The sequence below is a fragment of the Malaclemys terrapin genome, chromosome 6 (genome assembly GCF_027887155.1).
Source record: "Malaclemys terrapin pileata isolate rMalTer1 chromosome 6, rMalTer1.hap1, whole genome shotgun sequence".
Classification (NCBI taxonomy): domain Eukaryota; kingdom Metazoa; phylum Chordata; order Testudines; family Emydidae; genus Malaclemys; species Malaclemys terrapin.
In genome coordinates, this window is record NC_071510.1 from 69,663,747 (window position 1) to 69,678,480 (window position 14,734).

Sequence of the window (14,734 nt, forward strand, 5' to 3'; positions counted from 1 at the left end):
GTCTTATTGTAATTGTAAGGTAATGCACATTGGAAGGAGTAATTTTAACTAATGTACACATTTCTGGGTTTTAAATTAAATGTGACTATGTTGTAAAAGACCAAGGCATCGTTGCAGAGAATTCAGTGAAAATATCTTCTCCATTCTCATTGGAGGTCAATGCCCCAGACTCCAAATAGTAGAAAAAAAGAATGAAATAGAAAATAATAATAAAAATATTATAATGCCACTATATATATCAACAATACACCCTCAACTGGAGTGTGTTCAAGTTCTGTCATTCCATCAGAAAAAAGATACCACAGAATACGAAGTCATACTAAGACAAGCAGTGAAAGTGGTTAGAAGCACAAAAAGTCTTCCATGTGAGGAAAGATTGAAAAGGATTGTTCAGTAAGGAAAATACAAATAAGAGAGGGCATGATAGAGGTATAAATTAATGAATGATATAGAGAAAGTAAATCAGGAGCACCTCTTTACTGTTTCTCATAATACAAAACCAAGGGAGCCATTCATAAAAATAGACAGCAAATTTAAAATTGATAAAAGGAAATGCTTTTAATAAACACACCATATAATCTCTGCAACTCATTGCCCTGAGGGACCGTTAGGCCAAGATCTTAATAGTGTCACGCATCTTTCAGAGCAGTAGCAAATGTTGGGGCTTTGCAAGTCAGTTTCCCATTAAAGAAGAAATTAGTGGCATGGAGTCTGGGTATATTCTTAGAGCAACTTGTTTATTTTAAACAGTATATGCAGGTTTTGAACACAAGTGGTCACAAACAGCATGTGGGGTAACCCCTTTTTCTAGGGATCTCAGCCCAAATACCAATACCTGCTTTTCAGGAACAACTCTGCCTCAAGAATTTAATTAGCAAATTCCATTACTGCTTACCACAGCTCCCTAAAAATCTGTATCAGAAAATAAACAACACAACATTTTTTTCCCAGACTAAAAGCTTGTTCACACGCAAAGAAAAAGAACTTGTCGGATAGTGTAACAGTGCCATCTGGTGATTCCTGCCCTAGCAATCAGCTACACAAAAAGATTAGTCATGTATATGGTTAGTGAGAGTGTACACAGTTACTTTAGAATAATAAGCTTGAATGCTTTAGGGCATAATTCACTTGCTGCCTGATAGGTTAGAAAGCCTTCCCTCTTTTTTCTTGCACCTTCCTCTGATGCATCTGGTAATGGCCTCCATACTGGACTTGGAGAAGACCACTAGATCACTCCAGTATGGAAACTCCTATTTTCATAAAATGATAGATTCCGTGTGTTTATAAGACTAATTGACCAAAACAAAATCTGTATGTATTGCAGGTCGTGGACGTTCTCATTAAAGGAAACCAGCGTTCTTTCTTTGTGCCACCGAGTCGAGCTATTGCACACCAGTTGATAAAACACTGGATTGGAATGAATGCTAATCTTTAAATTCGAGGAACTGAGTTCTTTGAGTTAAATTACTGTTTCCAGTGACTGCTAATGTAAATAAATTAGAAATAATTGGTCATTTAGTGAAGTGGTGACCACTTGAGTTTCTTGGTCCTTTGACTCCTGAGATATACTTGCACTCAGTGATTCTTTTCAGAAATTTGTTGGAGTGGGACAGTCACCCACTGATTACCCCAAACAAAAACGTCAACATTAAAGTATAATTTTGAAGGTTTTTTTATAATCGGGTTATTCTGCCCTTCGCTATCCCTCCTTTTATTTTCCAGGACTCGTCTGAGCTCTTCTAGATCTACTATTTTTGTTTGAGACATTGTTAAAATCAGCCGTGGTGTAAGTTGTGACAACTCCGCTAATTATGCCTGCTGTGTCTGAGATTCTTTTCCTCTGTGTTTACCTGCAATTTTGTTGTTTGTTTTTCCTTTTTCTCTCCTTTTTCCTCTTTCTTGTTCTATACCTTCCTCACTTTCCCTTTTTTATCCTCCCTCCCTTTTGGCCGTTCGTCACTCCCTCCTACCCCAACGAACACTTAGCATTACATTTTAGCAGCAATGTTAGCATTTAATTCTAGAAGCTCTATTAGCAACAGGTATCACATGCTGGTAGTACATTCATTAGAAGCTAGGTGTGTAATGCTTTTTATAGCTTATATGATTAGTGTTGCTGATGCTAGAGTTTGAGCCAGCAATCTTGTGTGGATCCTGTCACCTCATTAACATATTGTCCAAACATTATTTTAAAGACCTTTTGCAATATTGTGTTTGCAATAAATGGGGGTGAGGATGGCTGCTCCAGAAGCTTAAATATTAGATACTGTTATAAGCAGCCACAGACTTGTTGACTGGTAGACAGCAAACAAGATTGCAGTTGATTGGCTTCTTTGGTCAGTGCAAATTAGTGTAGAGACTTCAGAAGACAAGTAGATTAAACTAGACAAAAAAGACACCAGAATTAATGACAGTTCATCTAAATACAAAATAGTGTTTTTTAAAATTTGAAGCATTAAGGAATGCTGCTTATATGAGTAATATATAATCAAAAATGATAGGTAACTTAAAAATACCAAATCTAAATGTAATGAAGAGAAGACAGCATTTTTAAACAATAAAATATTAATTTATTGATGTACGTTTAACATTAGTAATTTACGGTACTGTTTCAGATTTTGTGCCTTAATTATAAATTAGTGAGGAGAATTCAAATTACTTTCTTTCCAAATTAAAGGCTATAAAGTGTACTACAGTAGAAGCTCGTTTGCAGCAACACCTTGTAAGAGCAACTGCCGCTAACGAGCAACATTTCCCCTGGGAACAATTTCCTTACTGCTATTTTTCCACTTGGTAACAGCAACATAGCCGCTGCATAAGAGCGACATTTGTGACATCACATCCAGAGGTGGAGATTGTGTGTGTGGGGGGGGGACATGTATGAGCATTGCACCCCTTCCCCCCCCCCCACTGCATCATTCCACTCCCAACACAGGTGACCGCAAGGCAGTGAGAGACCTTAAAAAACTGATACCGACCACCCCACCAAATCAATCTTAGGTGCCGCAGCACCAACAAAACCATGGCCACCAACACCTTTATTGGCACCGACATCCCAGTCAGCCCCGACCAAACCTGTGGCACCAAGTAAACCGTCGACACCAATACGACCTCCTGCACTGACAAGACCCTTGGCACCAGGCAAGCCTTCTACTCTTATCTGCTGGCCAAACCAAAGAATGTACACCTCTCTCAGCACTGACACAACCATTAGTGTTGATGATGCTCCTCCTCCCACCTCCACAGGAGTTCAGATACCCTAAAGATGTGCTGGTATTGATATGCCTGATTCACCACTACCCAGACATAAGCTTCCTCCACTCATGCCTTTTCTCCAGAGTCACAGCACTGCTCCCTTTCCCCTCTGAGGACAGTACCACCTTTCCCTAGTGAGGAAGAGGAGGAGGAATACTCCGTCCCACCCTTATATTCAGGACAGGCACAAAAAGCGTCCTCTACACATCCTCATTATTCACAAACCAGAACCAAACCACGGCCCTGGTATGGACCGCCATGGATGCAACTGTACTTGCCAATCCCTCTACATTGGCCATATTGGGGTCCCTGGGCCATGTACAGAGCACAATTTCCAAACCCTCCTATAGAACAGAGCCAGACACACCCATGCTTGCCATCTTCATCAGTTTCTTGACCACCAGAGGCCCGATCCACTCCCAATAGAGGACCATGAAGAAGAACGGGAGGAGATTACAGCACCACTCCATTTTTCTTCCTCTTCCCTCAGTGAAACTAGCATGCCTCCATCCCCTATGTCAGCCGACGATTTCAAACATTTCCAGAAGCTGTTTGGCAGGATCGCAGACTCCCTCCAGAACCCTCTGGAGGAAGTGAGAGAGCAACAGCACAAGCTGCTCAATATCCTGCACTCCTTTACACTGACGAAGGTAGCCCTCCCTACCAATGAGGCCCTCTTGGACCCCTGGCCAAGGTTCTCCAGTAGACCCCTGGATCCATCCTTTCAACCTGCAAGCAAGTGGACAAGAAATATTACAACCTTACTAAGAACATGGAATTTCTCTTTTCTCATCCCACTCCAAACTCTCTGGTTGCCATGCAGTTCATGAGAAGGGATGCCAATACCACTCAACGTCAACCCCTTATGACAGGGACTGGAAGTGACTGGCTCTATTTAGTTGCAAGGCTTAGTCCTGTGCCACACTTCAGTTCCGAATCTCCAGTGATGAGGCTCTCATGGTCAAATACAACTATGTAAACTAAGATACAGGAATTCTGCCAGGATCTTCCCGACAACAAGGAAGAGCAACTCCAGGCACTCGTATCTGAAAGACACTTGTTGGCTTTTATGGGTTTACAAGCATCTTTGGACTCTGCTGATACACCTGCCCATTCCAGCACGACAGCCGTAGTGATGAGATTGAGCATCATGGCCACACCTATCCAGACTCCCTGAGAAAGCACAAACTACTGTTGAAGACCTACCATTTGAGGGTACCAAATTATTCATCAAATGCACCGATTAGTCCCTACATAAAGGACTCTCAAGCAACTCTGCTCTCTCGGCATCTATATTTGAGTGCTTCATAAGATGCAAGGGGTCTGAGCCTGAGTCGTCGTCATAGCTCCAGCATGGCCACAACAGATTTGGTATACTTACCTCCTTCACATGACCATATGTCCTCAAATCACTCTGCGACCAATTCCACACCACCTCTCACAAGTGCGGGTCAAATCCTCCATCCCAATCCACAGCTCCTCCATCTGAAAGCATGAATCCTACATGGTTTCGGGATTTGAAGGTGACCTGTTCAGAGGCAGTAAAATATGTCCTCCTGAATAGCAGACGTGATAAAACTTGCTGCACTTACCTCCAAAATGGACACGGTTCTTATCCTGGTGCAGCACCAATCACATCTCAGCAATGAATGCTCCTTTACCGCTCATCCTAGACTATATTTTACATCTTAAAGATCAGGGTTATCCACCAGTTCCATTTGTGTACACTTGGCCACCATCACAACAATTCCACTCCAGTATAGCCTGCCACTCCCATTTTCACCCACTCATGAGATTCCTGAAAGGTCTCCAAAACCTTGACCCTCACATATGAGATCCCACCCCAGCTTGGACTATGGCCTCATCTTGTGCTGTCTCACCAGATCACTGTTCAAGCCCATGCCAACATGCTCTTATATTCATCTGTCCCTGAAAACAGCATTTCTTTTCACCATCACCTCTGCCTGACTGGTAGGAGAAATTGGTGTGCTCCTGGCATACCTCCCCACACACAGTTTTTCATAAAGACAAGGTAACATTATGTCCACATCCAAAATTCTTACCCAAGGTACCGTCTTCCTTCCATTTATATCAACCTATCCACTTTCCCTGCTGCTTCCCAAAACCACATGGCAACCAGCAGGAAGCGGTTACACATATTGGACATCAGGCAAGCATTAACCTTTTACCTGGACAGAAATTGTAAATCTTTCTGAAAATCGCCACATGCTTCTCAACAGCGAAAAGATCAAAAGGCATAATCATTTCCAAACAACACATTTCCAAGTGGATCTCACAATGTATACACCTTTCCTACCAACTACACAATCGACAACCCACTGGAACTAAAGCACATTCAACACTGACACTCTATCCACCTCGATTGCCTTTCTCAACAATGTCCCAATTACTGACATTTGCAAAGTGATCTCTTGGGCCTCCACGGATACTTTTAGCTAACACTATGCAAATACCCCTGGCGCAACATCAGATGCCCTACTAGGATACACTGTCCTATCATCTGCATTAAATGCCGTTCCAAAGCCTCAGTCTTCCAACTAGAGGTACTGCTATATAGTCACCTACAGTGGAGCACCCGTAGGGACATCACTCGAAGAAGAAGAGAGGGTTACTCACCCTGTGCCATAACTGAGGTTCTTCGAGATGTGTGTCCTATTGGTGCTCCACTACCTGCCCTCCCCTCTGCTTCGGAGCTGAAAGATGAGCTCTGCAGTAGAGAAGGAACGGGGAGAGAAGGGGAGAGACGGTTGGACCACACAGCGCTATATATGCATGCCGCTCACGGCGTGAGACAGGGAAGAGCGCATGTGTGGGCCAATGGGCACTGCTACCAAAGATCTCCCATCCCAGGCACAAGGGGCACTGCCGCACCTATAGTGAAGCACTTCTAGGGATATACATCTCGAATAACCTCAATTACTGCACAGGGTGAGTAATCCTCTCTTCAGCTACTTCATTCCTCCCATATTTTGGGTTCCCCCACTCCAGAACTCCACACACACACAACATGGCTGCCCCACCCCTTCTGAAAAACCCTTAACACTTCATATGCCTTAGGTCAGATGACACTCCCAGTAACAATAATAGCCGCTTACGAGCAACATAGCAAAAGGGCACCTATACGTTGCTACTAATAAGCATCATATTGGAAAGATTTTTATTTAATAAACTAAACTGTGATTACACAGAGAATGTAGTGGTCTGAAGAGAAATGCAAATGACCTGAAGAAATTGTAATTATATAAGACTCATACATAGAAATAGTGTATTGCTTTATGGGATTCACTTATTCAGAGTAAATTAGATGTCTTTGTAGACAATGTGAGACCAAACTTGACGCAAGTGACTCTTTCATGGATTACAGAGTCTAAGTCCAACAGGAATATTTATATGGCCTTTTTCAAATCCCAGTAGAAATAAATTTTCCTGTGCATTGTTTGCAATGCAAACACTGCAGTACTTTACTATTATCAGAGTGGTTCTCAAACTGTGGTCCAGGCAGCACTTCTGGTGGCCCACAAAGAGCTAACAAGTCATATGTTGCTGACCTTTGTTCCAGCTGCATCTTCTGTTGAAGAACATGGATGTCTGTTAAATCATCTGGAAGAGAGGAGGGTGAGCTACACTATCTGCTTACACTAGGAGCTTCTGCTACACAAGTGGAGAGGATATAGGAAATGCTTTCAGGGGCCAGAGCTACCAGTAGGACTGGAACCAAGTGTCACCGATGGAACTGCTGCTCCTATTGACAGAGGAGGGTAGAGAGAAGGGAATTAAGTAGTAGCATGTTCAGAGAAGCAAAAGAGTAATAGGCAGCATGTGAAAGAGAGAGAAGGACAAAGTGATGTAGGTAAGTATGGGCAGGGGATGATGATGACTAAGAGTGGAGAATGATAAGCAAGGGGAGAGACTGGAATAGACAGGAGGGGGAGAAGAAGTGAAGAGCAAATGAAGACATTGTAAAGACAAATCACTTATCACATTAAGCAGCTAAAAATATGGATGTACAGCCCTTTCCTAATAATAGTTTTTCATGTTAGTTGCCATAGGGATAGAATGACTAGTGAAACTCATAGGCAGGAATCCACAAGACAATCTCTTTCTTAAGATGCAGACCACACTATGAAAAATTTGAGAACTCATGTACTACTGTAAAAGAACCTGAAAGACCCATTATTTTCTAGTCACTTATACTATTTTTGTATTTCTTCCCCCAAAGACAATGAAAGGTAAATTGTGAAAAATAAAGTAATGGTTTAATAATCTTTCAGTTTTAATCCTCTCTGGTTTTATTTGTAACATATAAGGAAATTTATTTTTCAAAATATTACATTATGTAAATGTTAAGCTGACGCCTTTTTAACCCTCTTCTCTACTAGATGTAAATGATCATCCCTTCTCTTCATCCCAAAAGTTGTACATTTCAAAAAGGTGCTGATGTGTCAAAACAGCTACATTCCCTCTATCTAATATATCAAACATGACTGGAATGAAACATTAATACTTGTATGTTATTATGTGAAATAAAGGCGATTTTAGCTAGCTGTTTGCCATGGCTTTCTTTGTATTCTGCTGCCTCTTAGTTAAAATGAAATTTGTTATTGTTGGAATCTTCATTTTGAATTTTAGTTTGAAAAATATCTGCTCCACATATATAGTAATTTTCTTAAGAATAGTTATTTGCAAATATTATATACATGGATCAGCTAACTGAAATGCTGCCACCTCTTGCATGAAATCCGGCACTGCAGCACATTAGGAATGTACACAACTGAAACTTAACATGGGGAATTAAAGTAGACAGAATATAATTACTCAGATTGGAATTTGCCCAAGATTAGACCGATTTTAATGTTTTGTGTCTCACTCAGTAGAGTGCACGTATAGCAGCAGAGTATTCCTGAGAACCATGACAGTGCATTGGACCAGTACTGATGGAGAGAGAAAAATACCGTCGATTGAACTACTAATACTGTTAAGTGGTTTTGCTTCAATCCCAATAAGGATGCATCTCTATGGCTCAATGTCTGACACGAAAGAAACCTCCTTGAAGCTTGTTTAAAACACTTCCATTTTGATACGAAAGCAAACTGAAAAGCATTTGTGATTGTATGGAAATGGGAGAGCAGAAGGGCTGTTTCTGAGGACATAAATACTTTTTATTTCCTATTCACTTTTACATTGATTACTATTAATGTTCATCTTGTATAAAATACCTTGTAATTATAAACATACAAATATAATGCATGCAATATATATATATATATATATATATATATACTGGATGTATAAAAGTCCAAAACAGACAAAACAATAGAACATAAATATATGAGGAAACACAGCAATCAGGATAAACTCACATTACAAATATAGCATATATGACCCGAGGCTTCAGAAGTGACATTTGTATACAAAAACTAAATATTTAATGTGTACCAGGACCCTTCCCTTAAGCATATTTCTTGTAACTAAAATATATTATAGTGAAGATGTAAATGTGTGAAAAATAAAATGTCAGTAGTTTCAATTTGAAAATTTTGGTGAGCTGCACATTTTAACATGGTGAATAACTATCAAAAGTTGAATTTTGTATGATAATTTTCTACATAAGTATCTTAAAGTTTGAATAGTGACGAAAACATCTCTAAGTCTTATCTTTCAATCTGTAAAATATGTGAAAGAAAAAGAAGGTGGATGCCAATAGGCTGATTAAAGGTAGACCGTTCCTGATGCAGCATGGAATTAAGTATACTAATCAGATTCTGTGCTTAAGGGACAGAAATAGAAATCAAAAGAAGTGGAGCAGGCCAACACACTGAACAATTCTGCCTCTTCTCTCATCTTTATTTTTAATGTAACTAATTGTATTGACCCAGACTTTCCAGAAAAGATGGACAGTTGATAAAGTATTTACCCAGGTGAGTTGTTTATTGTTTTTCCTATTTTATTTTAGCCACCAATGGTGTCTTTTTCCTTCAATAATTGGAAAGATACATGTCTATAGTTATACTATTATTGCTGACCTGGACTGAGAGTACAGAAAGGGATAAGTGCGCAGGGAAAATTTGTTTTAACTTGTTACCCTGTTTAGCTCCAACAAGCATGTCCTTTATCTTAGAAAACAAAATTACTCATGAAGCTTCTGTGTTAACACATGGGGAATGTGAACAGCTAAGAAAAATGGCTCATATGACAGTAAATGCTTCTATAAACTTCTTTTGTGTTTTAAAATAACTGGCCTAAGTGTCCAAAATGGATTTTGTAGCTATATAATTATTGTAACTCATATTCACATCTTCTATATTTTTATAAAATATAGAAATTCTATAGTAATTCTACACAATAAGAAAAAAAGTTCAATTTAAGGAATCAATTACATTTGAGTGTGTAATTTAATATTGTGAATTAAATGTGAATGAAGGTTTGCTAAATAGCATCAGATATTTTGAGTAGATTTTGTTTCCTGGAGTTAAATCTGATATTTTATATATGAAACTTAATTCTAATATACAAATACTTTGCATAGCAGAAGGCATAACAAGCTAAAGTCTGTCTTCCCAGTTATTTATATTGCCCTCATCTGTAATACTATCTGAGCACTTTTCTGAAGGAAGTATATCTGTATAGGATAGAATTCAAGGAGCGACGGATGGTGGCTGTGAGGACTGATACAGGTAGAATGGAGAGGTGCAATGCTTAACCAGCAGTGCTGGTTGCACTGCAGAGTTGATTACTAGTTTACCAACTCAGCAATATATGAGGGTAAGTTAACTAAAACTGGTTATATATTTTCTTGTCAACTCTCCTCTCTGCCTATTTAACCTCTTTAGAGGAAGTGTTTCCCCACTCCTGCACAAGAAGACAAGCACTCTATCATCAATCCTAATAAAAACAATTTAACCAAGAAACGTGTTTTCTCAACATATCTAGACTGAACTAAAAGTCAATTCAGGCAGGCCTCTTACATATTAAACACCACTGCATTCTATCACGATCATCACCCTCACTCACCTTTGAATCCTGTCCCATACAGACACTCCAGAGAGTGACCCCAGAAGTTTACATCAGTGCTGCTTCATGGGCAGAAGGTGCTGTACAATGTAACTGAGCTGCTCTGGCTTAGGGAATGAGAGCCTTGAGGATGTTGCAGGAGCTGTGGTGCCGCAAGCTACCAGGATGGAGTTTTCACTGTTGTATTTTATCTAAAATTGTTTGGTCTTTTTTTTTTTTTCTTTTTTTACTTAGAATCATAATGTTATTTTGATGTGTTCAATAGTCACAATAATCTCTGGTAAATGACATCCTGGCTGTCATCCAAAGAAAATTGTAACTGACAGTGTGCAAGCATTGCACAGTCTTTTTCTGTGGGACTTGTAAATTGTAAGTGTAATCAGGAAAAGATTTAAGATATGCATATTGTTGTGCATAACCATATGCATGTTATGGTTGGAGGAAAAATGAAATGGACGCTTGCTAAGTGCCAGGTTACAATAGACACCGATGGTTTGGAAGTCAAATAAACAGTAGCTTTTAGTGAGTAACCAACTGAACCAAATTAACCAGATGTAAAACAAACCAGACAATCCTTTACCCATAATATTAGTAATTACACTCGGGAGGCCACAGTGTGTTTTGGGTCTGTGGCCCATTTTGCAGAACAGCCTCACTGTCACTGAAGCATTTGAGGTGTGCAAAGCCAGAGCTGGCTAACGCTATGGGTGCCCCATTTGTGACTGGCTGACCAGGCCACTGTTACAGCAATCATGCTCTCCCTTACTGAAGTTGATGAAGATTTAGCCTGCAGCTACTAATAATTTCACATCCTTCTGCCCTGCCAAAGGATCGCCTGACCTGGCAGCTCTCTGGAATCATGCTTTATCAACTAGGATTATCTGCCAAGCAAAAATGAATATAAAAAGTTACTATAAAACACGTGCAGTACCACAAATACTCTAGGAGCTTCGACAAACTCATTTTCATCCAAAGGAGCTAATCCTGCTCCCATTTAAGTTATTAAGAGTCTTTCCATTGACTTCATTGGGAGCAGGATAGTGCCAAGAGTTCTGAGACAAAAATGGCAAAAGATGGAAAAAAGAAATGCAGCGAAAAATTTATTAAACTGACAGAACTTTTACAAAAAAAATTTTTGATTCAATATAATGGAGGGTGTAAGGCAAGGAACTTAACATAACCTTCATTTTTTTTTTTTTTAATTAAGCTGAGTGCAGAAGTCCTTTAAGTCGGTTACAAGGCATATATATAGTAATGGTACTATGAACATCAGTCATTCTTCTGAACTAATATTGGTCACTGGAAAATGTTAGAAGCCCCATCCCAGAACCTTCAATGTACAGAACTCCCATTAAAGTCAACAGGAGCTCTGTTTATGGAATGTTTGAAGGCTTGTGAGGGGAGGGGGGTATCTTTATTGATTTCATTCTTTTATACAATGCAGGGAGATGTATATTTTCAAATTTATGCAGAGGCTAAGTCTTGTGATGCAGGGCTAAAATGGGTCTCCACACCTTGCCATGGGCAAGACATGGTGCCCTTGTTATGTATGATTTCTTAATCTTTTTTTCCCCACAAAGTTTCAAAATAATTTAAGAAAAAGTCAGCTTGGCTTAGTAGTAAAGGGGACTCAGGAGCATATATTTAACTTTCACAACAGAAAATGTCAGAAGTGGCTTGGTCAGAGATGATGAACAATTGAAAGCTGAAGCTAGGTCTTTTTTTCCTTTCTTAAAAGGAAAGGGGGGAAATGTCTTCCCTTTCCTGTCACCGCCCCCCAGTGACAGCCCAAGTATAATTTTAAATATAATGTTGCCTGTATTTAAACTACTTCTAATTCTCAGTTAAAATAAAGTCCTCTTTGTAACATTTAAATAATTTTTACTTTCAGCTCTTAATACAATGAAGGGGTTTGGCTCTGTGTGAAGGACTACATGAAAGCTACCATCAATTTGGCATGACCAGCTTCCAAGTTGCCAATCTAAAGCTATTTCACACTATTAGTCTGATGTTAGATTATTCCATTTTCATTTTGTTACGGTATTAGCCATGCTAAGTTCAAGTAATTTGTTTGGGGGACTTCTTGACAAACCCTATGTGCTGCATAAGTGATGTTATTAATTCTATCGGTAGTACTCTTTCCTGCGAGTCAGTATGGTGTTGGGAGGTACTGTGCAGTGGGAGGTACCTTGTTTTGAGTGAGATGGAAAACCAAGACCCAAATATCTTTGGCTATTAAAAATCTCATGGGATATTTCATATGGATAGAAGTGTTAATCATGGTTTGTTGGCCTGACCTCAGTTTGAGAATAATTCCCACACCTACACTTTCATTTGGATATGCTATTCTTGTTTATTGCCTGTTCTGAACCAGCACGTAGTGTTGTTGGATGCTTCAAATTGTTGAAGAGTTCTGTCTAAGTGGAGGCTGTTTTTCTGTGAGCAAATTATTTCCATGTTTTGTGAAATGTTTCAGGATCTTGTTGAACAAAGGTTTCACCCATTTGCCTTGCCTCCCATTTCTTTTGTGGTGATTTTATAGTACCAGTGAGTGTGCAAGGCACTCCATGGAAGATATTTTAAAGAAAGCCAGGTCTCTTTTCTTCTCTGGAGAGCATACAATATAAATGAAAACTTGAGACAAGTGGGAATAAGGTGTAGAGCAGTAGAGGCAAGAGATAAGAAAAAAATTACTTAATTGAGGCCTACATGTCTTGGCAGTGCATGTGTTTTTTGTTGTGTGTGAATTTGTGCATTTAACATAAAAAAAATTTTTTTTGCAGGCCATCCTGAAGAAATGGGTATTTAGGAGTGATTTAAATGAGCTGACAGTGATGGTTTGGTGAACAGATAGATGTTGGAAGGGCATTCCTAGAATAAGAGGCAGTGTGGAACGAGGCATATGAGAAAATATGAAAGGTATCAAGGATATGAATCTCTCTGCCTACATAACTTGATGGAATGATTGGACCCTAATTAGAGTTATCTGTAAGGTTATCATTGTTCGTAATAGAGTACAATTAATGTACATGGCACTTTACAAGATGAAGGACAAGATCTGCTCTCTAACACAAAGAGTTTAAATTTGAATACAGACAAGATGCAACAGAACAAAAATGGGTGTAGAGATCAACTGATTTTGGGTGGGGAGAGCAACATAGGGACAATGTGGATTTTAAGAATGACTTCAAAGAAGGAGCGAGAGAAAGAGGATACATGGGAAACAAGCAGTGACTGTTCCAAACGTAGTTGGCAACATGATACAAGGAGCAAGGACAAATTGGAAAAGGAGATGAGCACAACAGTAAGGAGAGAGAGGATATTGAGGAGCTTAGGGAGTGAGAGAGGTAATGCAAGGCAATGAGAACAGAGAAGTAGATAGGGATAAGTTTATGTAGGGCCTTGAATGTGAAGACGAGGATGTTGAATTTGAAGACAGGAAATGATTTAGGGCCTGGTAAGAGATTCATATGGGAGAGGAAGAAAGGATGAGAGGCAGGTGATTTTAGCAATGACATTTTGGGTAGCTAGGAGAGCTGACTATTGTGCAATCACCAGCATTATATGTTTCTGGAATGTGAAACATTTTAGCTAAAGGATTGAATAGGACTGTTCAATGTAACCTTGCTGTGTGTATTATGGCTACAGCTAGGCCATCTAAAACATAACTATAATTAATTACAAAAAAGAATGTATACTACTTTGAAGCTAATTTTTATCCTGAAAGAATGTTAAACATTTTACAAAGATATTTTTCTTCACTGCTATAAAAAAATTAATATTGATTCATTGTTTCTTCTTTAGTTAAATATTATTGCACTATACTTTGTTCCTCCATATTTTTCTTTAATTTCCTCTATCTTTTTTCCTTTCAAGCCAATGACCATTATTGTAATGTCACTTCACTACATGTTTTTAATATTTATTGCTATCTTGAAGAAGGTCACGTTTTTAAACATAATAAAATAGATTTAACTGTGTTCCACAGCCTAAAATTTAAATTCCTACTACCAGTTAAACAAGAAAAAAAAATTCTTACAGCAATTCATACCTAACAAAGAACAGTGCGATCTCAAAAATATATGTTGTTAAGACTGTTTCTTTGGTCTAAGAGAGTTAATATTAAGGCTTGTAAGAAGTAATGAAATACATTGCTCCTTATTATGAACAGGAATTAGAACGGTATTCACAACAAAGATATGGACAGAAGCTTTAATTAGCTTTGTGGTTGTGGATAATCTTTCACTCATGTCTGTTAGTTAAGGAGATATAAATACTAGTCACTTATTCTGAGCCAGCCTTAGTGCTGCTGCTTAGATCAGGAATAACCTTAGCACGTAGAGCTCTATGCTAGTACATCTCAGGCTCAATCCTGCAAATTGCTGAGCACCCTTAACTCCCATTGGAGCTGATGATAGTTGTCAATGCTCAGCGTCTCACAGGAAGT

At 39.0% G+C, this 14,734-nt stretch overlaps 2 protein-coding genes across 4 annotated transcripts in view; both read left to right on the top strand.

Annotated features, from left to right (window-relative positions):
• Nucleotides 1-7,818, top strand: part of NUDT12 (nudix hydrolase 12) — a 31,156-nt gene extending 23,338 nt beyond the window's left edge. For both annotated transcript variants that reach the window (XM_054031861.1, XM_054031862.1), the window contains exon 7: nucleotides 1,325-7,818. In XM_054031861.1, coding sequence (XP_053887836.1) covers nucleotides 1,325-1,435 — 111 coding nt within the window. In that variant the 3' untranslated portion in view covers nucleotides 1,436-7,818. The remainder of the gene's footprint in view (nucleotides 1-1,324) is intronic.
• A 2,226-nt stretch (nucleotides 7,819-10,044) lies between these two features.
• The window catches only part of LOC128839862 (uncharacterized), a 68,822-nt gene continuing 64,132 nt past the window's right edge, over nucleotides 10,045-14,734 (top strand). For both annotated transcript variants that reach the window (XM_054033203.1, XM_054033205.1), the window contains exon 1: nucleotides 10,045-13,206. The gene's annotated coding sequence lies outside the window, so the exon portion shown is untranslated. The remainder of the gene's footprint in view (nucleotides 13,207-14,734) is intronic.